This window comes from Argiope bruennichi, chromosome 2 (assembly GCF_947563725.1).
Source record: "Argiope bruennichi chromosome 2, qqArgBrue1.1, whole genome shotgun sequence".
NCBI lineage: Eukaryota > Metazoa > Arthropoda > Arachnida > Araneae > Araneidae > Argiope > Argiope bruennichi.
The window spans coordinates 69,339,568-69,367,041 of record NC_079152.1 but is presented as its reverse complement, the minus strand read 5'-3'; the positions used below and the strand labels follow the sequence as shown (position 1 = coordinate 69,367,041).

The window sequence follows — 27,474 nt, the reverse complement described above, 5'->3', positions numbered from 1 at the left end:
TTTTCATGCCTCACCTTTAACTCTCATTGATTTACTGGGAGAGAAACACAATCCAAACATTTTTAAATTTTTACATGCTATTAAATTTTTACCGTGCATTGAATTTCTTCAACTGTTTAAATCTTTTAAATTGTTCTTCATTTTAAATGCATAACCATTCTCTACTTTTTCCAACGTATTTTTATTTTATTTTGCTTTCATGTAATCATTCATATAAACAATTTTAAAAGAAAATTTAACCTCTGCTTTACCATATGGGTAGCGCAGTTTGGCCAAAGATGGCTCTTATGCCTAAGAAATATAAAACAACAACCAAAAATCTTTAAAAAACAGAAATGCACTAATATTTTGTTTCCAAAAAAAGTGGCGGCCAGAGCAACTACACTTCCAGAGCAACAAAAGTTTGATAGAAGATGAAAAATCACATCTCGAAATCTTAATAAAAACTTAAATTAAATAAAAATTGCCTGGAATGTTGACATTTATCCGCCATAGCTTCCAACATATTATTGCAGAGATTTGACTTTTTAAAATTTAAAAATTGTCTTTTTAATTATAATAATTTAACTAGCTACCGTGGCCTTTTTTTTTATGGAATTTTGATGATTTTTTTAAAAATATTTTTTAGCATGAGATAGATTAGCATGAGATAGATTTCATTGTTGCAGCCGTTATTATTTCCTCAAATATTTATTACTGGTTTTTAAATATAATTTTTAAATGAAATAATGATGTTCCTATTATTATTTAAATGAAATAATGATGTTCCTATTATTATTTAAATGAAATAATGATGTTCAATTATTATTTAAATGAAATAATGATGTTCCAATTATTATTTAAATGAAATAATGATGTTCCAATTATTAATTGATGGAGAATTTTAATCGCTAAGTAAAAGTACATTATCGTAAAAGAAAACATGCAATTTAGAATAGATTTCCTAGGCATCCAAATTTTAAATAGCATAACGAAATTAGGAGACTAGACTTAATGGAGCAAACTCAAATTATTCATGAAAGATTTAATTTAAGTTGATTTAACATTCCCGATGAATCAGCTGATCACCAAAAAAGGCCAGTTTAAAATATATAAAAAAAAATTTGGATAGCAGCAATATTAGGTTCTTTTTTTGTTTTCAAGAAAAGTTTGTTTGGATGTAACGTAAGCACAAATTTTTTTACTAATTATCTTGATGAAGAAATGGAAATGTAATAAAACGCCACTCTCTACTTACACCTTTGGGGTTTTTGACGCTGAATTTCCGAACTAGTACTCCACCAAAATATTCTGCTTCGGAAGCCAGATGCTGAATTTTTATGTTGCCTTGCTGTATATTGCCAGATTGCGGCCAAAACGTTGGAGAACTCTAAAAAAGATAAAATTCAATAATTATTTATAAATATTAATCTCAATTTAAAAAATAAAGCTTGATTTTTAAATACAATTTCTGAATGATGTTCCTAATATTAATTGATGGTGAATTTTCCGATCGTCATCAAGTAATTATGTAATATCCTTCCAATATTTTAATAACCTAATAGTTTTCCCTAAAATTAAAAAATACAGACTCGTAATTAATTTTTTTCACTTTTATAAATTAAAAATGATAAATATGTTTGGAACTTTATATTAATGTTTTTAAACAGAGATATAATTATGGTGACCTTATCTTTGATTAGAAAATTTAAATTGGTAAATGAAAATTTTTAACTGTGCCTGACTGTTTGAAAGATTATATATCAAATATATATTATAGATTATTTATTAATTAATAATATAAAAACACATAAAATATTATTTATTAAATAATAATATTATAAAAATATATAAAATATTATTTATTAAAAATACTTCATCAATATAAAACTTATATTGATAGAAGTATAGATAATATTTACACAGGTTCTTGTTACATATTTTATGATATTAATATTCATATACTGTTATTCTGAGTATTATCTTTTAAGTTGGAATTTCAAACATGCAAAATAATACATTTTAAAATTTGTTTTATAGCAATGAGCAGTTTTATTAGAAATTATTTTTTATGTAGAAATAATTTGTAACCTCTTTTTATTTTTCGATGTTTTTATTATTGATTTTACATTATTATGAACAGTTCGGCATCTATTATAATGGCAGAGAAATCTTATCAGTCTTACTTTTGGAAGACACGGGACTTTAACTTTAAGGTTCCAAATTCATAATTGAATTTTTGTTTATATTTCGTATATCATATTAAACACAAACAAAATTTGGTTGTCAACGAAACCATTATATAACAAATATTTCTAATATTTGTTATATAATGGTTTCGTTGGTAAATATTTTTTTATTATTGATCCTTCGCCAAAATACACCCATTTCACAAAAAACATTATTCTTAAAGTCTCAATTTAAACAGGTACAAACGTGAAATTTTCCATTTATAAATATTGAAATTTTAAATGTTAGTATTGCATAGAAAAGTTGAATACATATCTCCCAAATTATACCTTAAGTCAGCTTTTTTTTTTTTTTTTTTTTTTTTTGTATAAGGCAAAGTAAGTGTCCTTCTTAGAATACAAAAATCATTCTTTCCTAAATTTCACTGACAAAATTTTTCACGTATTCTGAATTTATATATTGAATGTAAAATTGTTTTTCTTGCCTAACAATTAATTTCAGTTTTCTTTACGAAATTAATAAAATCATTCCTAACATGCTATAAGGAATAAGGAAGATATTAGTATTGTACATAACATATGCATCTCGGTTTTTTTTCTTTCTTTTTTTTCCATCCACTTTCATTTAACCTAACATTTTTGTTCATTTTCCTCTTTGCAAGAGTTCTGAAATCTGTACACTTGTTGGTTATGTTTATAAGACGTTTGAGGAAGTTATATAGTGATTGGGGGTAAGAAGGAAGGTATGAGTATCAGTTTTAGAGGGTGTCATAGATATAATACAGTTCCAAAATTTCCGGGGTTCGTTTGGATAGTGGGGGTTATATAGTGTGAAGAACGCTCAATCACCAGGCGGCAGTAGAAAATAAAACAACGACGTTTATTTACACGAAGACACACAGGACAGCACAAAGACGACAACTATATACAGCACAGAAGACGATTATCTTCAGCCGAGACTTGCAGCATACAACAGATTTTACTGCAGACAGTAGCACGCAGCTTAGTTCAGCACTAGCTTCACTCCGTCGCTGCTCCGCTTATCTCTGGAAGGATAGTTCTTTACCGTCGGTTCCGACTACTCTATTCACCACCGGTTCATGACTCTGGTTCACTCGTACTCCCCGGCAGCTGCAACTCCTTTTATAGGTCTCAGGTGGTGGGGCTAGAAACCTCTCAACCAATCAGGAACGTTCGAAGCGTAACTCGATTCCTACTGGATTGATCGGGAAAATTCTCGATGTTTCGGGTATAATCTATTTTGGCACCAAAGTCGCCAAATTCGTCGCCACGTTTGTCGCCAAGCTCTGGAACCTCCTATGGAACCAACTACGCTGGGAAGCAGTATCACAGGTTCGTAACAATACATTATTGCGTTTGCCATCTTTTTAGAAGAAATATCATGAGTGGATGAAGAAATTAATGCCATGGCCCTAACCTCACATACATTTGCTACTCTACTGGACCGATGCTATCAAGCGCGTTGAACCTCCTCGCAAAAGATTATTAAATGACGAGTTGAATTCGATAACGTACAATTGATTATTGAAAAAAAAAATGTTTGAGGAATTTTAAGATAACAAACCTAATTATTATTTACTTTGATTGAGATCTATCAACTCCGTTTTAAGCATGTTGATATCAATGTACATGTCTTAACTTAAACAGAGATTACTTCAAAAATAATAAGTCACTTTTTTTTATATTATTTTTATTCAACATTATAAAAATATCAGTTCCTTTTTTTTTCATTTCAGTTTAAAAGTATAAGATAATGCTATCATTGAAATCGAAAAAAATAAGGTAAGTAAGATTTATGACAATCAGAATGAGGTAACACATTCCAAAAATAATAAGATCTGATATTTTCGCTCGGTTTTTGATAAATATATTAATTAACCTCTTATTTTACCCTCAACTAAGTTAAGTCAATCTCCAACATTGATTAATTTAAAATAATGCGTTCAGTGGTTAATAAATTCTTTTTATAGGCAACAAGAAAATAAATTCATTTATAAAGTTTTGAATAATTTGTTTATTTAAATAAATAAATCATTCTAAATATCTTGTTTTACCTGAATTATAAGCATAAAATGTTAAAATTACAAAATTAAAAATTTCATTCTGATCCTCAATTTTTGATACAGATTCTTGATAGAGCAAATGTGTTAATTCGTAGAAAAATGAAAACAATCATCGTTACTGAAGAAATGCGGTACTCTTAATACAAAGTAAATCCAAGTCTTGATTTTGTGTCCTGTAGTCTTTGATTTCGTTTAACATGAACGAGATCGTCTGGATTCCAAGTTGCTGCATAGTACCTAGGCCTGATATGCCCACGGTCTTCAAATAGCGGGCCCTTTCCACATTCAATACCAGGCCTAGCAGCTTTCCTCATGGCATAGGTGTCTACTCCTCGGGCTTCACATTTCTCAATCTCCATCTGAGCAAATTTCTGGAACATTTCTTCCTCGTTGTCTAAACTTCGCATGTGATTCATATAATCCTTTATCTCATTCACATTTTCTGCTTTCTTATTGGCTTGCCGTTTTGCAATCTGATGCATCTGCAAATGCTGAGCTTCTTTTTCGAGATTTTCCCGCTTTTTTGCTTTGGAAAATTCTTCTCTTTGTAAACGATCCACATTTTCCGCAATCCTGCGACCTTCTTGGTATCCGCTTAACCTTTCTTCATATTTACGCCTCTCTTTTGCTTCCATTTCTTTATCGTAGAACTCTTTTATAGCTTCTAGCGCCTCCTCTTTTTCTAGTTGCTTCATGGCGCCTTCTTCCCGCGCTTTTTCTTCAGCTTCCAAAATCGCCCTTTTCAAACTGGCCTCTTCTTTAGCTTTTAAGACAGCGCCTTCGTCAGTCAAAGTGCTCGCCACATGCTGTCTCAGTGAATTCTTTTCTTTGTCCAGCTGTTCTTTTATTTTTTGATGTTCCAATTTCATTTGGCGTTTGGAATCGTTAAAAAGTTTGGCCTTCACTTCTTCAGCTTCTTCTTGCCGATGGTGGGTATCGAATAATGCTTGTTTGTCTAAAATTTGGTTCTCTAGCATTTCTTTGTACTGACGTACTCGTTCCTTTTCTTCAAGTTCTTTCCTAGCTGCTTTTTCCTTGTCCCGTTCATCTTCATCCCGAATGAGGTAACCATCCCTTAAATGTTCCCATTTTTCTTTGCTTTTTTTCTGTAGAATCTGGAAGTAAATGTAGAAAAAAAAAGTGAAACTAACAAAAAAAATAATTAAATTAATCTAAACTCAATAATAATTAAAAAGAACTAAACAATTAATGCCACTAATTCCTTTACAGCCATATTTCATTCGTTAATTATGTTAAAACTGCAAATAATGTTCTATAAAGTCAATTAATAAACTCGTTGTACGTGCTAAATGCGCTACAAAATTTTATTTTGGAATCCTTTAAGGATCTATTATAAAAAGGAAAAAATAAGATTTGATGTATCACAATGTAAGTTATGTATAGTTGAATGACATGAGACTTGCCCAATTATAAGCCATTTCTCGTGACATTACAATTAAATAATATGACATTACTAGAACTGACATCGACCTATTGAAATGACTTTATAAATGAAATCAACAAATGATATCATTATAGAAGTATTTGTGGAAGAGAAAAGGGAAGGATCTTTTCATTTCAAAGAAAGGATTTTTCAAAGAATGATCCTTTCTTTCAAGATTTCAAAGAAAGAAAAGAAAGTAAAAGAAAGGATCTTTCCTTTACATTTCATTTTATTTAAATTACAATTAGAAGCACTCTAAGAAATATTGAAAGATTTCATAATATGCAAAATACAAACTGTGGCAACATTTAGTCAATTTCTTTGTATGTTAATATATAGAAAATTATTCAAACAATAATAGTTTTAAGATATGGCAAAATATTTTATCAATATAGCATTTTATAGTTGCGTTTAGTATATTTCTTGATGCATGATTTCGCAATCATTCTTTTATAAAAATAATGAAATATAACTCGAATATTTCATGTCTTCTGAGTTAGAGCTGTCATTTATTTTAAGGATTACTTTTTTATTATGTCCAGTTTCTATTGTTGGCCTTCCTAAAGTTTAAAATATAAAACAGCCAGCTAATGATTTTGCCAGTTGGTGGTCTGCCATTTTCTTTGGTGTATTCCTACTGGATAGGTTACTTCGCAGCGACCCATCTTTTTCTATTTGGGTCCAACTTGTGTGGGGATTTGGATCTACATTTTGCAAGATATGACACATTTTAGCGAATTCATGCTTATAATAAAATACTAATATAAAGAAAAAAATGACGAATATAGCAGGTAAACTATGTTCTAAAATCAAGTGGCAAATCTTAGCGGCAGGTCAGATTTATCGAAGAAAGTATTTTTATAACACAATATAAGGCTACCAACATAGAGGAGGACTATTTATTATATGGACTCTTTGCCAGTGAATTAAATAAAAGAAATGGATATACCAGATAAAATATGGAACATAGTTTTGTTGTTTACTAAAGCAAAACATTGCGTTTTCCTGACAGACATTACAGAAAACGTGCATAGTTTTAGACGGCAAGATTATTGAACACATTTATTAAGTATTCCAAAATGTTATAGTTGATAATTGTATTTTACTTTTCACTGTATTTGCTATATGCGGATTTAATAATGTTATTTATGAAAATGAATTGTGCAAATGAAAAACAGATCTAATATGATCTCTTTTTTTAAGTTTGTGACGCCATACTCAATTGTAAAAACTTGATTTTAGATAAGAAAAATTTGAAATTAGTAAAATATCTACAAGAAATTGCTTTTATGTACAATAGCATCGGGTTCAGAAGCTTTAGGCATGATAGCTGGTTCTTACCGCCCATGTGAGTGCAGAAATTTTGGTAGTGGGGTCAGTTACCCCAACCGATGATGGGATGTGCCTTCTGCAGGAAGGGTTATGCTGTCACCGATGATGATCCTTGAGACTCAACAATATGCCAGCTTACGTGGCATTCCGGTCATTCAAAATGTCCATAAGCTTTCGGACTGGTAGAAGTAGTCATTTATAATATACATATTGCTAAATTTGTTTTTGAATTTGAAATCGAATATTAAATTTTAAAAATTATCCATTTAAAAAGATTATATATTTTAAATATACGCTTCGTAAAGTTTATTTTCTAATGGCATTAAATTAAACAGTTCACAAACAGCAGAATAATTATATTAGAAAGAGAATGTTTACATACCTCTTCGTTTTGCTTCCTCCAATTTTCAGCGTTCTTCTTTTTGTTTTGTTCCTTTATTCTCTCCTTTTCCTGTTCCTCCCATTTATGCTGATCCACATCACGCATAGTTCTCAGCAAAAACTGAGTGTCGTACTTGACTTCTTCGTCTTTGTGTGTTGTCCTCGTAGCGATCTGATCATTCCTTTCCTTTATTGCTTCAGCAAAATTCTTGGCTGTCTTGAAGTACTTCACCCGGTCAGTGTCTTCGAACAAACGCTTGTAAGCTTGCTCCAGCACCAGATTCTTCCTTGCTTCCGTTCGGGCTTCTCGGTCCAATTCGAACTTCGCAAACTTCGTTCCAAGTTCATATTGTTTTTTCTTCAGCTCACTACCCGGCTCTTTCCTTTGAGAAAGAGTAGCCGCCAATTCTTTGCTTGCTTTGCGTTTTCTTTCACGCTCTTCTCGGAGGGCGGCTTCTTTTTCTTCGTCGGTTTGGAATTGTTGGGCATGAGAGATGATCTTATTGATGTTGTCTTTGGAAAGGAGAATGTTCTTCTTTGGCTGTTCTAAAGGATATCTTCGTTTGAAAGGGTCGTTCTCCATAGCGTTATGCGAGACGGAGAAGTTTTAACCTAAAAAAATTGAGCTTCTTCTGTAGACTTGCGGGTATCTTGAAAATTACTGTAGAAGGTATGAGAATACAAATTCTAATAAAATATTTCATTTTATAATCCATAATTTTTTTCATATGATATTGGTATCTAAATCATATCCAAAATTGATCAGAGAAACAATTTATGGAAAAAAACTGTCCATTACTTAACAAAATATATAAATTTATGGTAGACCAGATTAAGAAATGTTATTTTGCAGAGAGCATATTCTTTTCGCAATAAACTGCTTCTAATTTGCCAAAGGCATTGTACAATGAAAGCACTTTTACAATGAATTCGATTATTCAATTAACTCATAACATTTACAGATGTACTTATTTTTGGCATGTACAGTACACCTCCGAGTATTCGGTTCGCGAATATCCAGCTACCGTACTATCTGACTCTAGTTTTCTTTTATCGTAATTAAATGAGGAAGGCAAGGCGTTGCATTGACCAAGGCATTGGAAGCGGGGGTCTACCAGGATCCTCCTACGTGTCGTGCGCAAAATACAAGTTGTGACAGGGAAAGAGCAGAAAGTTATTCATTGTTTTGTCAGTGTGTAACGGAATTTTTGTCGCTGTTCCTGATTATAATAGCAAAATGCATACATTATTCGTTAAATTCACATCCTGCGTGATTTGAGATAAATGGAAAACTTAGTACTCAATAAGAAGTGAGAAAAGAAAAACGTATTATAACAGTGAATTTTGGCATAAAAACTTTGTCTTTTGGTATTGGTGGGTAAAGATATGTGTTCATTGAATTCTGGTCTATCCGGCTTTTATAAGCTAGGCTATCCGGCCTATCCGCCATATTAAATCGGTTCCTCGGAAACGTGCTGTAATTGCATAATTCACTATATGATACTAGTCGCTTTTAAAAAGCAGCTGGTTCGCGGGGATATAGATATTTAATTTTAATTGAATTGTTTAGATATAGTTTTATATCCATGATTCTGTCAAAACTGTCAGATATTAAAGCCGCCTTATTTTAATTGCATTTTGTATATGAACATTCATTTGTATACAAATTTGTATGTTCAATTTGTACACGAACCTTTTTTATGGAGACTATTTTCATGTCATCGTGGCTATATTAAAAATGTAAGTATACGGTTCATTAATTTTCTTAATTTCACTAAATTGTAATTAACTCCTTTTGTCTCCTATCCACAGATATTAAAATATAATCCCTTATCTTTAGTTTTCTATAATCAAAGAAAATCACATGGTTAAATAATGAATTATACGGTCTGAATTTTGGGAAATTAAAGAATTGGAAACTAAGGAACATATATATATAAAAACTGGCAAAATTCAGAAAAAATTTACACGACTGTTAAATTGGCATCATTAAAAATAAAATGTTTTACATTTTGAAATGATTTAAAATTCCTTTTTGTGCAATAATATTTTTGTAGTTTATCGTGGAAAAAAAAAAGAAAATTTCACTTCATTTTTAATTAATTAAAATTTTTTAAAAATTGCTCGGAAATGTAAATTTTTACATTCTAAGGTATATACGTATCAAATTTTACAAATTTGTGAAATAATCTTGTCTATAAAGAGCAAAAGAATACACACAAACATTTTTATTATTAGCGGTGAGGAGTAGTTGAAACATACCATTAACACAGATTTAAAATTAAAATAATGTTAACACATTATTTTCCTAAAACAACTTTCTTCCGATACTCGTAGCATTGTTTATTCACATTACCGATTCAATCAATAATATCAATTGAATAATTATTCTGATTAAAATAAAAATGGGATATAATACCTCTCATGTATTCTAACTAAAGTTTTTTTCTCTTATAACATTTCTGCTAACTAGCGATTTTATTTAATTTTGTCATTTCGCCAATTATTGTAGTAGGATCGCGGGTATAGAACTAGGCAAATTTTAGAACCGGACTTTCTTCATACTCTTTTCAAATTGGAGTACAAGTAACTTAACCAGAAATATATTTGTAGTATTTAGAAGGATTTCTATTTAATTTGAAAGTGAAAAAATCATAAATGTTATTTTTAAAGTTATTCAAATGATTTATATTCAATATGTATCTATGATTTAAGTTTAGAAATATCAAGTTCTCTTTTAACCGCTGGTGGGAAATTTGGTTTTATATAAAGTAACATTATCTACTAAATCTATCTGATTTCTAAATCAATGAAAGCGAAATTTTGACAATTCAATAATAACAATTATTGAAATCTAGATCTAGACAAATTTCTGAAATAGAGCTCTAAAAGAATTCGAAGTCTAGTAAATTTGCTTTGTTCCTTAACTCTAGAGCAGTTATCGCCAGGTAAGAATGTTATTTCTCTGACAATATGGAAGTCACTAAAGAGTGTGTAAGTACAACAACTATTGGTTGAAATATAGTTTAGGGAACCCTTCACTTCGCCAAGAATGAAATTCAAAGTCGCCATTCATGATGACTGATCAAATAAACAATACGTAAAACAGCTATTGTCAGCTATTTTGAACTTTGGCTTCGTTGGTGTTCTTGGCGAGGAGAAAGGCACCCGAATTTAGATTTCAACTGAGCGTTTATGCCACTTATAATATGTCACTCTATAAATCTTATCTTTTTTTCTATGTGAGGTTACAGAATCTGCCGCATTTAATGCAAATTCCGGCTACTACCCTATTAGCACAAAATGCCCAACAACATTGTAACGATATATTCACAATATTGGTCGGTATTTAGAATATTGTGGATATATCTTATAATAGCTTGTGCTAATAGGGAAGCAAATGGATAAACAAAAATTTCAGTTTGCTATTTAATTTAAAGTTATGAATAATTTATAATAGTAAGAAGCATGAAACGAACATATAAAAGATGTAGAAAAATTTAGCAACTTGTACAAAATATGATAAGATTTAACATCAGTATATAGTTTCTCGCCAAGCATGACTTGCCAACAGTTCAAAAACTCGCCGAAAGGCGCTATATTGGATGACAATAGGAAATGGTAACAAACGGTTTTTAGGGTTGAAATAAAAAAAAAACCTTACAAGATTACAGTTAAAGAGAAATTGTGCTCAAATAATTTAAATTTGGTGACCGGACATTAATTTTAAGTCTAACCTAAAACAGTAAGAATCACAAGTAAATAGAGATACTGTTATTGTAATTTATTTCATTAAAACGCAATGTAATTTTATTAAATAGCTTCAAAAAGATATACAAAATATTATCATCTACATATTATCACCATTTTTTTGCCACCTTCTGCGAGTGAGAATTTCCATTAGCTTTGTAAACGAATTTATTTTGAACAAAAGCGCTCTAATTGATTTTCAATCGATTTGTCTTTCATTTGCAAATAAACACGCAAAGGCAGTCTCAAAAATTTAATGGACGCCAAGCCCTTAAATATTTTGAATGTAGTAACAACATCTGGCTTTTAAATAATAAATTGGCACTGAAAGTTTTTTATTTTATTTTTCTTTCAGTTCACTTGTAGTTTGAGGATATCACGATAGAAATGCATAAATATAGTTCAAAGGAAATGCTCAATAAAATTCTGTCTTTTCGGTTTCATAGTCTAACTATATGGCTGAAACGTTTTCTTCTAGCACTGATAGTAGTTTATTATCATTTTCTGTTACTGTCAGAATATGGTCAATATGATAATACAATAGCAAGCCTAAATTATTCAGAGAGGAACAAGTTTTAAACATAATTTCAAAATGATGATAACAGTATACAGAATATTTGTATAAAATATTACAAAGAATTTTTATGGAAATTAATTTGCTGATTTAGTTTCTGACAATCTTTTTCTAATTTAAAACTGCTTTAAAACGGGTTCTTCCAGAACATATTTTAGCAGTTGCGTGGCCGAATAGAAGAAACTTCTAAGATTTTAAAATCTCGTTTTCTTCTATCCTGAGAAGTATAATTTGTACAGATAAAGAGTGGTAAGTAGGGATTGCAATACCGGTATACCGGGATACCGAATACCGGTATTTTGAGCCATTTTACAATTTCGCAATACCGGTATTCACAAGTTTAAATACCGGTTTTTCGGTATTTACTAAACATTTTTTAAATTGTCTCCACTATATGTGCAGAGATCGCCAACATAGCAAAATAGTATACTTTTTTGTTTTTATGTCTCCCTAACTGGCGAAATTAATAAGCTAATTAATGGCTTAATTAATTGCTTAAATCTAAATTAGCGAAACATGGATTATCCCTGAAAAAAAAAATATTTTATCCATAACGACTGACGGGGCAACAATTATGAAAAAAGTTGAAAAGTTGATTGGTGAAAATCAGCAGTTATGCTATGCACATGGAATTCAATTAGGAGTAATACATGTATTATACCAAAAAAATAAAGAACAGAAGAATCCAAATATTGTGGATATAGAAACTTCGGATTCCGACATTGAAGAGAGTGAGAGTGATATTGACAATGAAGATAATGACAATGTAATTGTTGAAGAAATTGCTAATGAGGATGAAATATTAACCCATCAAGAATTGCTTCCTATAATTTATAAAGTTCGAAAAAATTTTAAGATATTTAAACTTTCTCCTACAAAAAATGCCATATTACAAAAATCTATACTAACTGAAAATAAAACAGAATATATGTTAATAATAGATTCTAAGACACGTTGGAACAGTTTACTCCTAATGATGGAGTGGTTTTTGAAATTTAGAAATCCAATCCAAAAAGCAATAATCGACTTAAACCTGCAAATTAATTTTTCAGACAGTGAATTCGACTTAATATCCAGAACTATATCAGCTCTACTTCCAATAAAACTGACTATAGAGGGATTATGTCGGAGAGATTTTAATTTATTAATAGCTAATGCAACAATAAATTTCATGTTTCAATCGTGAAAGAACAGCACACGTCACTATCTGAAGAATTATATATTACATTGAAAAATCGCACAGAAGAAAGACATACCGAAATAGAAAATGTCTTATGGTATTTACATAATTTTAATGATTTTAAAAATGAAAATGAAAAAGAAGAAAAGAAAAGAATCAATTCAAATCTGATTAAGTTTATAGTAAATTTTCTTAACATTTTTTACCCACAAACCTATCCACATTCAGAAGAATACGGTTCAGTTATCGAAGATTATGATGACACTAATGTCGATAGTGAAAAGGAATTGTCTCTTGACCAAAAATTAGAATGAGCGATAAATAAAAAAAAAAAAATCAACGAACCAAAATACAATACAGAAATCAGCTATATCCAAAACCATCCGACGAGGAATCGATTTATTTGAAGATGAGGGATTTAGAGGTAAATACTTGGAAAAAGTATATCGCGTATCGCTAACAGTATCACCAACTAGGGTAGATGCCGAAAGAGCGTTTCCGACAGCTGGTAATTTTTACACAAAATTACTTTTCAGCTTTAATGACAGTACAATTGATGCATTATGTTTCTTAAGATCACATTTCAAAAATTTGTAATAGTATCACAGACTGAATAGCGATATTTACACTTTTTTTGTGATTTAAATAAATAAGTTGTCCCTTTTTTTTTTGTGATTCTTTATATATTGTTATAATTTATAAGTTCCATATTATTTTTTGTGATATTTACACTCTCTTATAAAATTGGCAAATAAAACGAAGAAATACCCGTGTTTTCTTTCTTTTTCGAAAATTTCTAATACCGGTATTAAAGCCGGTATCCCGGTATTAAGATCTAAAAAATACCGAATACCGGTATTGAAATTTTGGTTCGGTATTGCAATCCCTAGTGGTAAGAAATATGTCAGTCTATATCACGACACAATAGCAGAAGAGTAAAAGAGATCGAAATTTTCACTTCAATAGTTTTTACAATGGGATTTTGATAGGGTTTTCTTTGACACATGTAGATTTGGTATAGGGAAATTTAGGTATCTTTAAAAGAATGTTGCAATCATTAAGGATTTTTATTTTTTCGCTGAAGGAGTGAGAACCTCATGAATTAGCAGTCTTCTAGAGCGCGTGTTAAAAGTAATTAAATAAAAAGTGAAACTGGATCAGGAAATAAGAAACCATTTTAAAATTAAGTTAATATGAGCTAAATTAAGATAAAAATTTGGAAATGAATTAATATTTAAATTATTGTTGTGTGTGTGTGTGTGTGTGTGTGTGTGTGTGTGTGTGTGTGCGTGTCCTGCTGTTTAATTCTTCTACAATGGTGATTATTTCATATTGTGATAACATATTGTGTCATCTGTGCTGCCTCAATTTATCTTCAAAAATAAACAAGTAATAAATATTTCATTTTCTAAAAATGTCCAGAATATGAATAAAAAACTTAGATAAAATCAAATGAATTAAAACAGCAAAATTAAAATAGACAATCTTATTTGATGTTAATATTAGAATAAAATAAGCATTACAACTATTTAATATATGCTGTATATTTATAAGCATTGCTAAGTTCATAAAACTATTGTATTTCATAATGGCATTTATAACTATAAAATCATTTTGATCCAAAAAGTTATTTTTTATAAGCACTATCTTCAAAATTTTCTTCGTTCACTGAAGCTTTTTATATTTATAATCTATAACTCGCTGCCATTAGGGAATGAGAGCCTTTACTGCTAAAACTCCCCATTTATCTATTTCAATAATAATAATAATAATTCTGAAAGTTATTTCTTCATATTTTTCTATTTAGTATAAGACAATTTTAAAAAGTAATGAAATAATTTGCATTAATATAAATAATTCAAATTTCTTTATGTATTATAGTTTAAAAATTAACGAATATATAATTATTTCACTATCCTAGTATATGTTCTGCTATAAAAAACTATATAATTTCTTATGTAATTTTAAAAAAATCGATCATATAAATTTTACACAATAAATTTTACAAATAAGGAAAAAAATATTCAACAGCATTCAAAGGGCATTTCTGTGACTTAATCTTATGAAATGAGTGCTTATTAATAAAACACATGCCAAGTCTACTAAGTCATTTTAATTTTGGAATCGACTTCATATTCTGCAGAAGAAAATATATGACATTCCATCACCGGATAACACAAAATGCCACTATACGCTAAATATTATGTCAAGTTAAATTTATTGCATAGCTATAACATTAAATAAATTTAATTCATTAATATATGCCAAGAAAAAAAATATTTTTCTTTACATGATTACACATTTAACAAAAGAATACAAATCTTTAGAAATAAATCATTAATACTAAATCAAATGCATGAAGAAACTCGCTTGACTTGTGCAATTACTCACCTTAATTACAGATATTACGTCACTCCTGTTTTGCAAACGTGAGGCAATGTGATACCTTTTTCGACGACATAAAAGAACCAAGCGTTGCACATTAAGCAACGAATTGTATGTAATAAACAATAGCGATATGAATCATTCAGGTCTCAAAACTACGCAAAGAAACACACTGAAAGGCAGGTGAACTCGGTTGTATCCATGGGAACGAAAAAACACCGAAGTTATAGATGTTCTGCCAAGTTAGTGAGGACAGACCAAAGTTACATAAATCAGCGACATTTCTTTTTGTATAAAAAAGGCTATTAAGCGCTTTACTATTGTTCAGTAAGATTTATTGTGATTTTGATGACGGCAAATTTACTAGTAAAGGAATATGTAAAATGATGCCAAAAACAGCATTGCATTAAAGATAAGAAAAAAAAAGTAATGTATTTAATCTAAATTGGCTTTTACCAGTTCAGATTTTTATCGAAAAATTATTTTCTTATTAAAATGGACATTAAAGAAAGTATCCAACATTTTTTTTCGTCGGAAATTTTAATTTTTGCAAATAAAATTTTTATTATTATTTTTACAAAAGTTGATTTATTAGATAGTAGCTTTAATTATACTGAAAGTCAGCAGGAACAAGTACACACTTTCGTATACTATTACGATACTATGCGTTTTATATTCATCTTGCGAGTTCGCAAATTGTACAGACTAACTCTATGGCAAAGGATACCGACGCGCTCTGATTGGTTTAAGCCTTGGCATCTTTTTGGCAATGTTTTGCACTCATAGTAGTGTAGTTTTCGCTTACTTGGCTCAAACCTTGTACCTTTCATTAGTTTTATGGAAGACACGAGTAAATATCAACACGATCTAATTTGTATTAATATAATTATTTTTTCTAAATATTATTAGTAATACTACCAATACTAATTATTAATAATAATAATAAATATTACTAATAATACTAGTAATACAAGTAACTAATGTTGTTTATGCACAGAAGTATAAAAACTATATGAAAGTAATTACTCAACATACGATACAGCAATTAAATAATTCTTTTTTTCTATGATTTTCGTGCCTTTATTAGATAATTTATGCAGTCATTGAAATTTGTTGCTGAACTTTTGTTACTTTCCCTTCAACTACATATGGAGAGATGATTACTTAATGCCCAAAACGTATAAATATGTAAGCATTAACGAAATATGTGATTTCGTAACTAATTTTTTTAGTTATATCATGATAATATTAAAAACACACACACACACACACAAAATATTTTAATAAATTTTAATTTTTATATTTCCTGAATTTAGGTTTCAGGATTTGATCTTTTCTGCTTTATATGTGTTCCAGATTAATATTACATGTAAACCGTAAAAAAAAGAGGGGTGTGTGTGTGATAAATTTACATATTTTATTTATTTTTATAAAAATATATTTCGATATGGCATCTTTTTAGCAAAACATTGCCAAAAAGATGCCAAGGCTTAAACCAATCAGAGCACGTCGGTGTCCTTTGCCATAGACTTAGTCTGTACAATTTGCGAACTCGCATTCATCTTCGTTTTATAGTAAGATCGAGTATATATTTTGTTAATCTTCTCCTTGGAAGAATTGTCTAAACTTAAATACAATTTTAAAATATTCACAACAAAATCATACACAAAAATTTACATTTTCCAATTTGATTATTGAGTTATCTGAGTTCTGCCATTCCTATAAGAGAAAGTAAAACTCTGGATTTCTTTAAAATTTTCAAATTAAATGAAATACCTTAACAGCTAAGTTTATAGAAGTCTAATGGCAACAACACCAAAATATTCGTGACAATTTTTTTTCTTGCCATGATAGCCATACTAGATATGCACATTTATACATATGGAAAGTAATATTATCGATAAAAAAATTTCGCATCGATCTTTCGATGAATCGGTCTGTCTGTGTCTGAACATAATAATTCAAAAATGAAACAAAACAGTCACATTAAATTTGATATAAAATCAAAATGTTGTGAATGTGGTTTAACCTTTGAATGCCCAAAGTTTCAAATTTGATACTGGACTTTTAAATCGAATTGTATACTTGCAGTTGGTTGGTTTTTAATATTTGGTTGTATGTATGCTACCATTGCATGTTGCTCTTTTGAACAAAAGTTAGAAAATAAACGTCAGCTGTCAAAATAGTTTAAATAACATGCCATTTTGTTTTTCCGCCGTATTGAACGAGTGACATATTCAATTTTTATTTCTGCTATGAACTACTGTTAAAATAAAAGTCTAAAATCCTTCACAGATAGTCTACGATTATTCAATAGAATCAGAGGTTATCAGCGCTTCTCCTATGATGAATTATGACCCTTTAATTATCATAATATTGGCGTCATTAAACTACAATTTTACTTCATTTCTCTTTATTATTTACTTCTTCCTCATTTATTATTTTAGAAATAGGTCTTATTCCTAAAATTACATTGTGTCATTGGTTAATTATTTGAGCTCATCCGCTTCAATCTCTAAAAGTTCACTTGAACAATATGACTATTTTCGTTCAACGATCAAATGATAATAGAATTTTTAACTTGCTGTTCTCTTTTCTTCAAATACTCATCTGTTAATTTTTATTTTTATTTATTACTTATTTCATATCTTGGCCTAGAAAATAAAAAGGAGGAATCAAAAAAACATACCTCATCCTTGTTACTTATTTCGTTTAGAACTACTATTGTCGATGACCCCGTGTCCCATAGAAGTTGCCAGAAGTCAGGCACTGTATTTGGAAGTGGAAACTGGGTAACAACAAAGTGGTTTTGAACGCCATAATCCTGCAAATATAAAATTAAATCATAAAAGAAAGAAACCCGTTAATAAATTCTAAGACACGTTTACATTCTGGCTTGAACAATTGGAGAATAGCTAGTTCACTAGATTGAGACAGGATTTTTACAGCCGAATGAACACTTTGAGAAACTTTCGCCGTTATTCGAATCCTGTTCCATCTCACTCTTAACTCTTGGGGTGACGAACAGTATTGAAGGAGTCTTACAAATCACTTCAATAAACGATATCTTCATCAAATTAAAAAATACGCTCAGGCAGACAGTGGTCTCACAGAGCTGCTGAATCACAGGTGAATCAACTAACTATTTAACTGCAATAAATGAGTATTTCCTTTAGATAATACTCACAGAAAATGATAAATGTATACAGTTATTTAAAAAAGAAATTAAACATCTAGGCAATTCCTATGGCTTTGGATTTCAAAGAAAAGAAGTAATTTCTTTTCTCACACACGAATCTCATTGTTTTCCCTTCAATAATCAGCTAAAAAGCATGAGATGATTTCATTTGAAGATTATCACAATAGGCACTTAGTACTTATTTCTAAAACACACTTTCATTATGCAAACGTATATTTTAAGAAAGAATACCTGATTTTTTTTAAGCTGTAAAAAATGAAATGCAAGCCTAAAAAATTTAAAAACTTACATAGGCATATACAGCATTGATGTAGTTAGATGGTGGACTAGTTTTCAAAACAGGACGGCCATCATCAGCTGAAAAAAAAAATTTAGCCTTCAGTATAAATTTGCATTAATAAAATATCGATTTTATTTCCAAAATCCACTTGAACGCTAATTCATAATCTGAAAGATATTAAAAAATATTAAATCGATGGTAATTATTCAAGAATTACTTCTCTTTATTATCAAGAAGTTTATAGAAAGCCGTATAGAGTTAATTAGCAACATACTTAATAGTTTAAGAGATGTTGTTTGTAATGTGAGCATTAAGATTCATCATTACACAGCCATTTAAATTATTTCCCTAAAATTCCTGGCAATACTAGAAGAGAATCAGCAAGAATGGTCTTCCTAAAACTTTCTAGCATACTCTCTATTAAAGGCCTTATTCCACAGCTGCCTGTAAAAAAATTGGGGGCTTTCGGTAAGTCAGAGAACATCTTGCACACTATATATTAAGTTTTTTTCTTGAGAACATCTTGCTACTTTTATATTAACTTTTGGTGAGAATTTGACATTTTTATTGTATCTATTATGCATTCCTCGGCGAGTGTTTTGGCAATTAATTCCTAGCCAGTGTGAGGGGGAGGGGGTATAATATTTGAAAATCGAATGTATGTTTTAGCCGCGTTTCTCCCAACCGATTGAAACCAAAATTTCATATAGAACTACCATTGCAGTCACAAAATCATGCATCAAATTTGATATAGAACTACCATTGCAGTCCCAAAATCACGCATCAAATTTGATATAGAACTACCATTGCAGTCACAAAATCATGCATCAAATTTGATATATTAAGGTCATTGCGTTGTTGAATTATTGCATGTAAATCTTCCGAAAATACAGACTGAGAAATAGTCAAAGCCTTGTCGGATTTTGCTCAAACTGTGATAGGTGTTTACACAATAGATATTAAATTTATATACCGAATTTTATCCATCTAGCTGTCTTCGTTTTGTAGTTGTCGTGTTAGCTTATATTTGAACAACTGGGCAGACTCTCTGTATGGATTTTGCCCAAAAGTTGATAGAAACCTACACATTTGTAGTAAAGAAACATGAAAAGTTTTTGATTTATCTTTGTATCAGACAGAAAGACATATTGATAAAAATACGTTTTTCGCACTCACAGAGGTCTGAAATAACGAAGACGTTTACAGACGAAGAACGAAGTGGTATTGTCAACATCTTTTGACGATTACAATATCTTCTTTATACTTTATATACGTGAAATAAAAAGGGAAATATCGCTACCAGGATGTAAAGACAATGAAAGAAGGATATCAAAACGAATGATTTTCATATGTTGACAGATTATGTTGGTATCTACGAAGATATTCTGTAAATAGTTTACTTAACAATGCCAAACAAAAGAACCTTACGAAGAGGGATACATTTTTCTATATATTCTTATTTAATTATTCTCATTTCAAGTTTATAAATAAGCTATTATAGATTTATAGGAATGTTACCATGTTTTTTTGTCTAGTTAAATGAAAATGTTTAACACTTTATTAAGATACAATACTTTTTCAATGCTTATATTCTAAAATTAATATATTTAATGTATTAAAAGATTGTATCACTGCCATATTTTACAAACAAGAGTTGATGTGGAAAAACTAATATCATGCTAGTTGTCAGCACCAAAGTATGTATGGACCTGTGCTTTGTTAATGTTTCGTTTATTATTATTAGGATTTCTGGCGTTTCGAGCTTATTTCTTTGCAACAACATTAAAAATGATTATTTGGACAAAATTTTGAAGATATATCTTAATTTTCTAGAAGCATTCCTTAATCTATTAATATGTCTCTACAACAGATTTCATTTTAAACTTCTGAAACACTGTCCGCATTTTACTGACAATGCAACTTTGTTTCATATGATTGTATAGAGGTTGTAACATTCCCCGTTTCCCAGCACTGATAAGACATTGTGTTGTACTGATTCATTGTGTAGTCGCTGTTACTTACTAAACTCCTAGAGATAGCCAGATGGTGGATCTTTTCACCTGGGTGGTCTCGCATCTTCTCATTAGCGACTACAATGAAAGACCACATATGGAATTCCTCGTCCCAGAGGTATTGACAGTACCTTCAAAAAGAAAGGGGTGTTCAAACATCTGGATGCTAGATGTTTCTCTTTATGCAAGGACCTCCCCACGACCCACTGGCGCCACCTAGAGAGCATATTGCTGAACCCCGATTGGCCGAAGGAGAGCTCAAATGACCAATGTAAATTAAGAGGCGGAGATTGTCACCGAAATAAAGAACGGAGATTTTTTTTTTTTGGAGAGGAGAGAAGAAACGAATGGCATGAACTGTTGGACTACGCCCACGAGTTCGGAGTCTGAGAAACTACTCCTGGAATGGTCGTGTTGAAGAGATAAAGAACTAAGTTTCAAGAAAAACCTCTGATTTTGACTGTTGTATCTCCTACTACAAGTGTAAATATCTATTTATTTAACCAAGATTAGAACAAGTTGTTCTTTGTATATTTAGGGCTGTAAAATAAAGAATTGTCTGGAAATTTGATCAGTCTAGATCAGGACATTACAAGGTAATACATTGCAATAAAGTTCAATTTATAACATTTTTAATACAACATTTTATCTTTCAAACAACGTATCTAATGTTTTTTATTATAATATTGCTGTTTTAACAAATTCAACAAACAAGTTTTTCAAAGGATGTCATCTTTATTTATGATTTCAGAAAATAAGATATCATCATCAGAAATATGAAGTAAATTTATTTCTAAACTAAACTTTTGGCGACCAGCTGGTTCACCGGGGATATTTGATATCCTTAATTTCAGTTAAAACTTTCAGCTATATTTATCCATGATACCATGAAAGTGCCAGATATTCTAGATGTGAAACTTTAATTGCCTTATTTAAATTCCATTTATTGTGTAAATGAAGCAACCTTTTTAATGAACTTAAACTCATAACACCATAGCGCTATTAAACACATAAATATCCGGTTCCTCTATCTTCTAAATATCGCGATAATGTTACATCAGTTCTTTATTTATCGTGTAAATTACAGAGATATTAAAGAGAATTCTTCGTTAGATTTCAAAAGGAAAGAAAATGACGAGGTTAAATATTTGATGAAACAATTAAATCGGATTGGACTCCAGGCAACAACGTAACCTATTATTGGAAAATAGACAAATAAATATTTTTAAAAATTGCCAACATTCATCAAAATTTCACGTGGTTTCTAAATATGCATCATTAAAAAGAAAAATTTTGAAATTTTGAAATGATGTAAAATTTAAGAAATTTCTTCAAAATGCACATCACAAAGTATATCTTTGCCAATTTTGGTAGCTATTGTTATTATTAATAGACATATGAAATGGCCTAAATATGTGAGAAAACTTTGTTTAATGGAAGATGATATTCTCTTTTAAATAATACTTTTCAGTTGGGTTTGCAGTAAACCGCATAAGAATAAAAAAGTGTTTATATTTCACATCAATAAGATCGTGCATGCGTAGAAAACATGAGAAAATGGCGTGTAATATCATTGTGGCATATACCTGCCATTGTCCAAAAGACTTTTTTTTTCTGTGCATGCTTGATCTTACTTTTGTGACTCTACTGGCTCAATGTAAGAACTGGTTGATGACTGCAAGTGCGTTTTCTTCTCGTGACTGTAGGATTTGATAAGCTCATGAATAATTTTATTAAAAAAAGGTTCATTTTCCTTGATTGCAATTTTCATGAAAATACAATAAGTAAAAACATTTAGTACAATAAGTAAATATTATTTGATATTTACGTGGTAAGATGTATGGATCTCTGTTTTTATTTTTGTTATTCGGCGTCAGTGCAGTAAGACATCTCTGCTGAAAAAATGGAGTTTCCAACTGCCGTAATTTCTAGAATAATAACAAAAAACAAACTTATTAGTATTTTTCTACTATTCTCTTGTACAATAATTTATTCATTTCAAAACTAACAATTGTCTCAATTCAAGGAAGGCAAAAAAAAATTACTTTTTAATAACACACACACATATACACACTGTAGATTTAAGAAGAAATTATGCAAATAATTTAATTCAAAGCAAAATAAACTTGTTAATTCTATTTATATAAATAAGCACCAAGTAAGCAAGATAAGGCAAATAAAGAAGAAATGCTCCGATTATACTAGAAGGAAAACAATTCATACGAATATACTTTAGTATGACTTATTTTGCATTCAACACAAAATGTCTTACAAATACTTTTAGTATTTAATTTTCTTCATCTCACAAATAAAGTGTGTAATGAATGCCAAACTAAAATTACTAAGCCGCATCTGATGCATATGAAATGGCACTTTTATAAAAATTTGGCGGCAACGAACTTTCAGGATTTCGTCATCGAGTTGTAACTATTCCATTCAAATAAAACAAAATTTTCAATAATTCACATCATCACATTTTAATAAGCTGCAAAACTAAAAATCTATTATCACTCCTCATATTTATTAAAGTAAAATATTCAAGTTATATTCGTGTCACAATTTAATTTCTTCCATGTTCATTTCAAATATAAAGAATTACAAGTTTACAGGATATCTTGAAATTAAAATAATCACACGAGTAATTTTAGAAGATATATATTCTTCAAAACACTTTCCAGCACTATCTTCAATAAATTCAAGATGTTTACAACTCACTGTCATTACCTACATATTTTTTCATTTAGCATCACAATTTCCCATCAATCCCTTTCAATTTAATGACTAGCAACAAGGGTTCCATTAATGATTTAGTTCATTAAGACATGATATAGAAGAGGAAGAAGGTGTGCGTTCTATCAGGTTAAGTTCATGTCTAGCACTATTTTAAAACTAGTGGATTAATGTGCATTTTAGCAAGAAATCGCTTTTAGCGGTCCGTCGGCTGCATAAAGTTTTTCTGATTTTGCCCAATCAAAATACTAATGTAGTTCTACTGTCCTTGAAAGCAACCCAAAAAGGCAGCATGCAACCAAATATTGGAGCTCAATCATTTCATCCTCAGTTGCAACAAGGTCACTTTGTTAAGCAAAAAACAACACACATACCCTTTACTATGAATCCTTAAATCATGGACTGCATATGTTTGATTGGTGCGATTGGAATCTGCCCCACCCTTAATAAAAGTGATTTGCCAAATTTTGAGAGAAACAACCAACTCTTAAAAGCCTTACATAACCATTATTTTAGTAATTAAATATTGATTAATTTTTATCAATATAAAGATGACCATTTGTGTATTAGTCTCATTGGATTATTGCACACGAAAGTAAATAAAATTATGTAATTAATAAAAAAGAAATAGATGTTAGAAAATAATTAAATGATTTTAGTTTAAAATCTACTTAAATGTTCTCCATCGATTTGTCGTCAATATGGCATCCTGAAGAAGACAGCACTTCTGTGATTGTTTTACTGTAGTGTTTGCAGTAGCAGTCATTTTGCTTTTTGTACTAGTGACCTGGCGACATAAAGGGGCTCACTAAAGCAGAGTTCAATCATTTTTAATTTAAACTACATAATATGTGAACGCACGATAAACTCCTCCTACTAGGGGTCCCTCGTAAATGAGGACGAGAAACTTGAGGTATGGTGGTTGGTTCTCGCTACCCTGGTGGCATAGAAAAAAGTATGTATGTGTGTGTGGGTGGGTAGGTTGCCTCCCATCGATGACGGGACATACTTCCCAATGGAAAGGTTGTGCCGTAGCCGGGGACGGCCCTTCGGCTTTAACCACAGTTCCAGCCAGTATTGCTGTTGTGGCGGTCCGGTCATTCAGATTTTTCTTTGTGCCTTCGGGCGGGGCGGTGTAACCGGTTATAGGTACGATAAACTCCATGAAGGAGGAAGAAGTTGATTCGATTCCAACATAACGGTGCTACAGATAATTTAAGAATGGATCAGAAGGAACAATTTATCATTTGCGTTCAAATAAATTAACGTCACATATATAGAAATTTAAATTTCTAAATTTAAGCATTTCTTCGAATTCTTAAATTTATGAATATATTACGTTAATTGGAATAACTTCTTAATCAAGAGAAGGGGCCAAAGGTTCAAATTTTGAACATAGTTTCTAATTCAATCGCATAACTTACTTCGAATTGGATTTCTAATCCTGTTTTCTTCTTATCCGAGTCCAGTTGCCGTAACTTATTGAAATAGAGAACCATTTCATTAGCAGGCTTGCAGGAATTGTCCCCAAAATGATATTCGACTAATGCCTTATACACAAAAATGTATTGTTCCTGTTCAAAGACAAAAATATCAAATAAGTGCATAAGTTTCATAATTGATTCAATAACAAGTCAAAAATGTAATTAAGGTTAATTTTTTGTAGAAAACATAAATAATATTTAGGCTAGCTGAAAACTTTTAAGAAATTAGAAACACAATACTCAGCAATCCAACCGTGTTATCTCTTTTAGTTGTATATTTATGATAATATTGACACTGAAGAAATATTATAACATCCATCAATTCAGGTTTAAAACAGACCATACGTACAAACACATTGAACTGTCAGTAGAATAGGATCTGAAATTTTTAATCTCGAAACCGGGATATTACTAACAAAAATTCAGCAAAAAATCTCAATTTCAGAAAAAAAATTATTAACGCGATGCAATACTAAATTAGTTGGGCAGTTCCATCGTCAGCTTTCATGTATTATACTTTAATAAAGTGACGAATTTAATTTTTGCATGGTTAAAAAAATCTACTTTGTATAAAAATCACATATTAAAAGGGTCGTGGTGGCCTGGTGGTAAGGTCTCGGCTTCGGAACCGGAGGGTTTCATATTCGAGACCCGATTCCACCGAAGAACCGTCGTGTAAGCGGGTTAAACGTCCTCCCGTTGGTGTTGCGTGGTGTGGAGAGGGGGGGGGGGGGTGCCAGCTCAGGTGTCGTCCTCGTCATCTGACCGCGGTTCAAAATTACGAGGTCGGTCCCAAAATAGCCCTAGTGTTGCTTTAAAACGGGACGTTAATATAACTAAACTAAACTAAAACACATATTAAAATTTTTGCATTTAATTTTCTATGTTTTTTAGCTTTTGTGCTCACATAAAAACAAATAGATAATGCTATATACTGTTAATTAATTGACACATTTGGTCCAAAATTTAAACTTACATGAGAAAAACCGTATACCAGATATCAAACACCTGGCTTGTTGTTCTTATGATTATGATCGCTGCGTTTATGTATACGAGCAGTCAGACTTCCTCTGAAGAATTTCAACCAACATTTGAAAGATATCTACAGTTTTAGTTCAGAGAATACAAATCGAATTCCCGTCGTCTAATTGTTTGTCTTTATAAATAAACAGATATAATTCCAAAAACATTTTTTTTTTTTGCTTGGATTTAGAAGGATTAAAAAGTGAAAATACAACAACGAAAAAAACAAACAAACTCGACATGAATTATAATAAATGAATGGAGGAACACATTGCTATCTTTTCATAGGAATCGCAATTAACATGCAATGTGTAGATTATGCAACAAATTTGTAATATGCTAACTTTTTTAATTTTATTTGCTTCACCTATCCTTAGTTATGCAAGACATGCTTTCTGTAAGTTTCTACTTGTACCATTGTATTGATTTAAATTTTCGAATTCTCGTTTATTATTGACACGAATCGGGAATCAACTACAATTTGATCGCAACTATCCAACCTGAAAACAATCTGCAGTAAAAAATATACAATATATTTTGGGTGCTTTTACCACCATCCCCTACTCTCCCCCCCCAAATTAAAAAATATGTCAAAAATATTTTATGCTTTATAAGTGATGCGTTACATCCGTGTACAGGACATCGTTAGGTGCACTTTTCAATAATAAAACCAAAATTCATAAACTAACACTAGATATTGCATAACTATGTTTATTTGATATATACTATCATTTCAAAAGACATAAAATTGCTAAATCAAAACATATATCCTCCTTTCAGAGCAAAGTTCTACAAACTTCTTAAATATATTACAATTATAGAGAATTAGAAAATCAGGGAGACTATTTCAGCGACTAATCCGCTGATATGACTAAATGTTTGAGATGGAGCTTGTATGTCCAACAGTTATAACCGTTTTGAAAATCTGTATGACAGATTATTTTGGTGGCATCGACAAAATTAAACTGTAGATGGGATACCAAAAATTGCATTACAGATCTGAAGAAGTTGTGTAAGAATAGAAGCATGTATTCAACAACTTCGATGCATGTACTCAAAACTTTGAAATATGTGTGAAGTAAATATAGTAACTATTTGTTGTATTATATGAGTTTTTAATCAGTGCATTCATTTTGATTCATTCTATGTAAAGAATTTGCTTTGGAAAACTGAACTAACCCTAGTCTAAAGGATAACTTATTGCATATAATGGAATCATTTATTTTAGAAATATGAAGAATCAGATTTCTAAAAATTAGTTATACTTCTAAAATTGCATTTAAAAGATGATTCTTCACTAAAAAACTACTACCGAATTTAAACATTGATTAGAAGTTAAAAAGTCATCATTATTAATAATTCTACTTAAAATAATATAAATGCATTATAATGTAGCCCTGCAAAATTAACAAAATACATGACCTCTCCAAAATGAAATCAAAATTCAA

At 30.4% G+C, this 27,474-nt stretch overlaps 2 protein-coding genes across 2 annotated transcripts in view; both read right to left on the bottom strand.

Moving 5' to 3' along the window:
* Positions 1-27,474, bottom strand: part of LOC129956229 (receptor-type tyrosine-protein phosphatase mu-like) — a 76,257-nt gene that overhangs the window by 5,031 nt on the left and 43,752 nt on the right. Inside the window, exons 10-14 of the mRNA XM_056068285.1 lie at positions 24,944-25,093; positions 22,618-22,717; positions 18,787-18,854; positions 17,988-18,122; positions 1,238-1,369 (exon numbers count right to left, since the gene is read on the bottom strand). Of these exons, the coding sequence (XP_055924260.1) occupies positions 1,238-1,369; positions 17,988-18,122; positions 18,787-18,854; positions 22,618-22,717; positions 24,944-25,093 (585 nt within the window). The remainder of the gene's footprint in view (positions 1-1,237; positions 1,370-17,987; positions 18,123-18,786; positions 18,855-22,617; positions 22,718-24,943; positions 25,094-27,474) is intronic.
* On the bottom strand, positions 3,990-9,313 carry LOC129956245 (cilia- and flagella- associated protein 210-like). The gene is made up of 2 exons (XM_056068286.1): positions 7,411-9,313; positions 3,990-5,367 (listed from the first exon to the last, which is right to left on the bottom strand). Exons 1-2 carry the CDS (start codon positions 7,990-7,992, stop codon positions 4,390-4,392), a joined length of 1,560 nt encoding a protein of 519 aa, XP_055924261.1. The 5' UTR covers positions 7,993-9,313; the 3' UTR covers positions 3,990-4,389.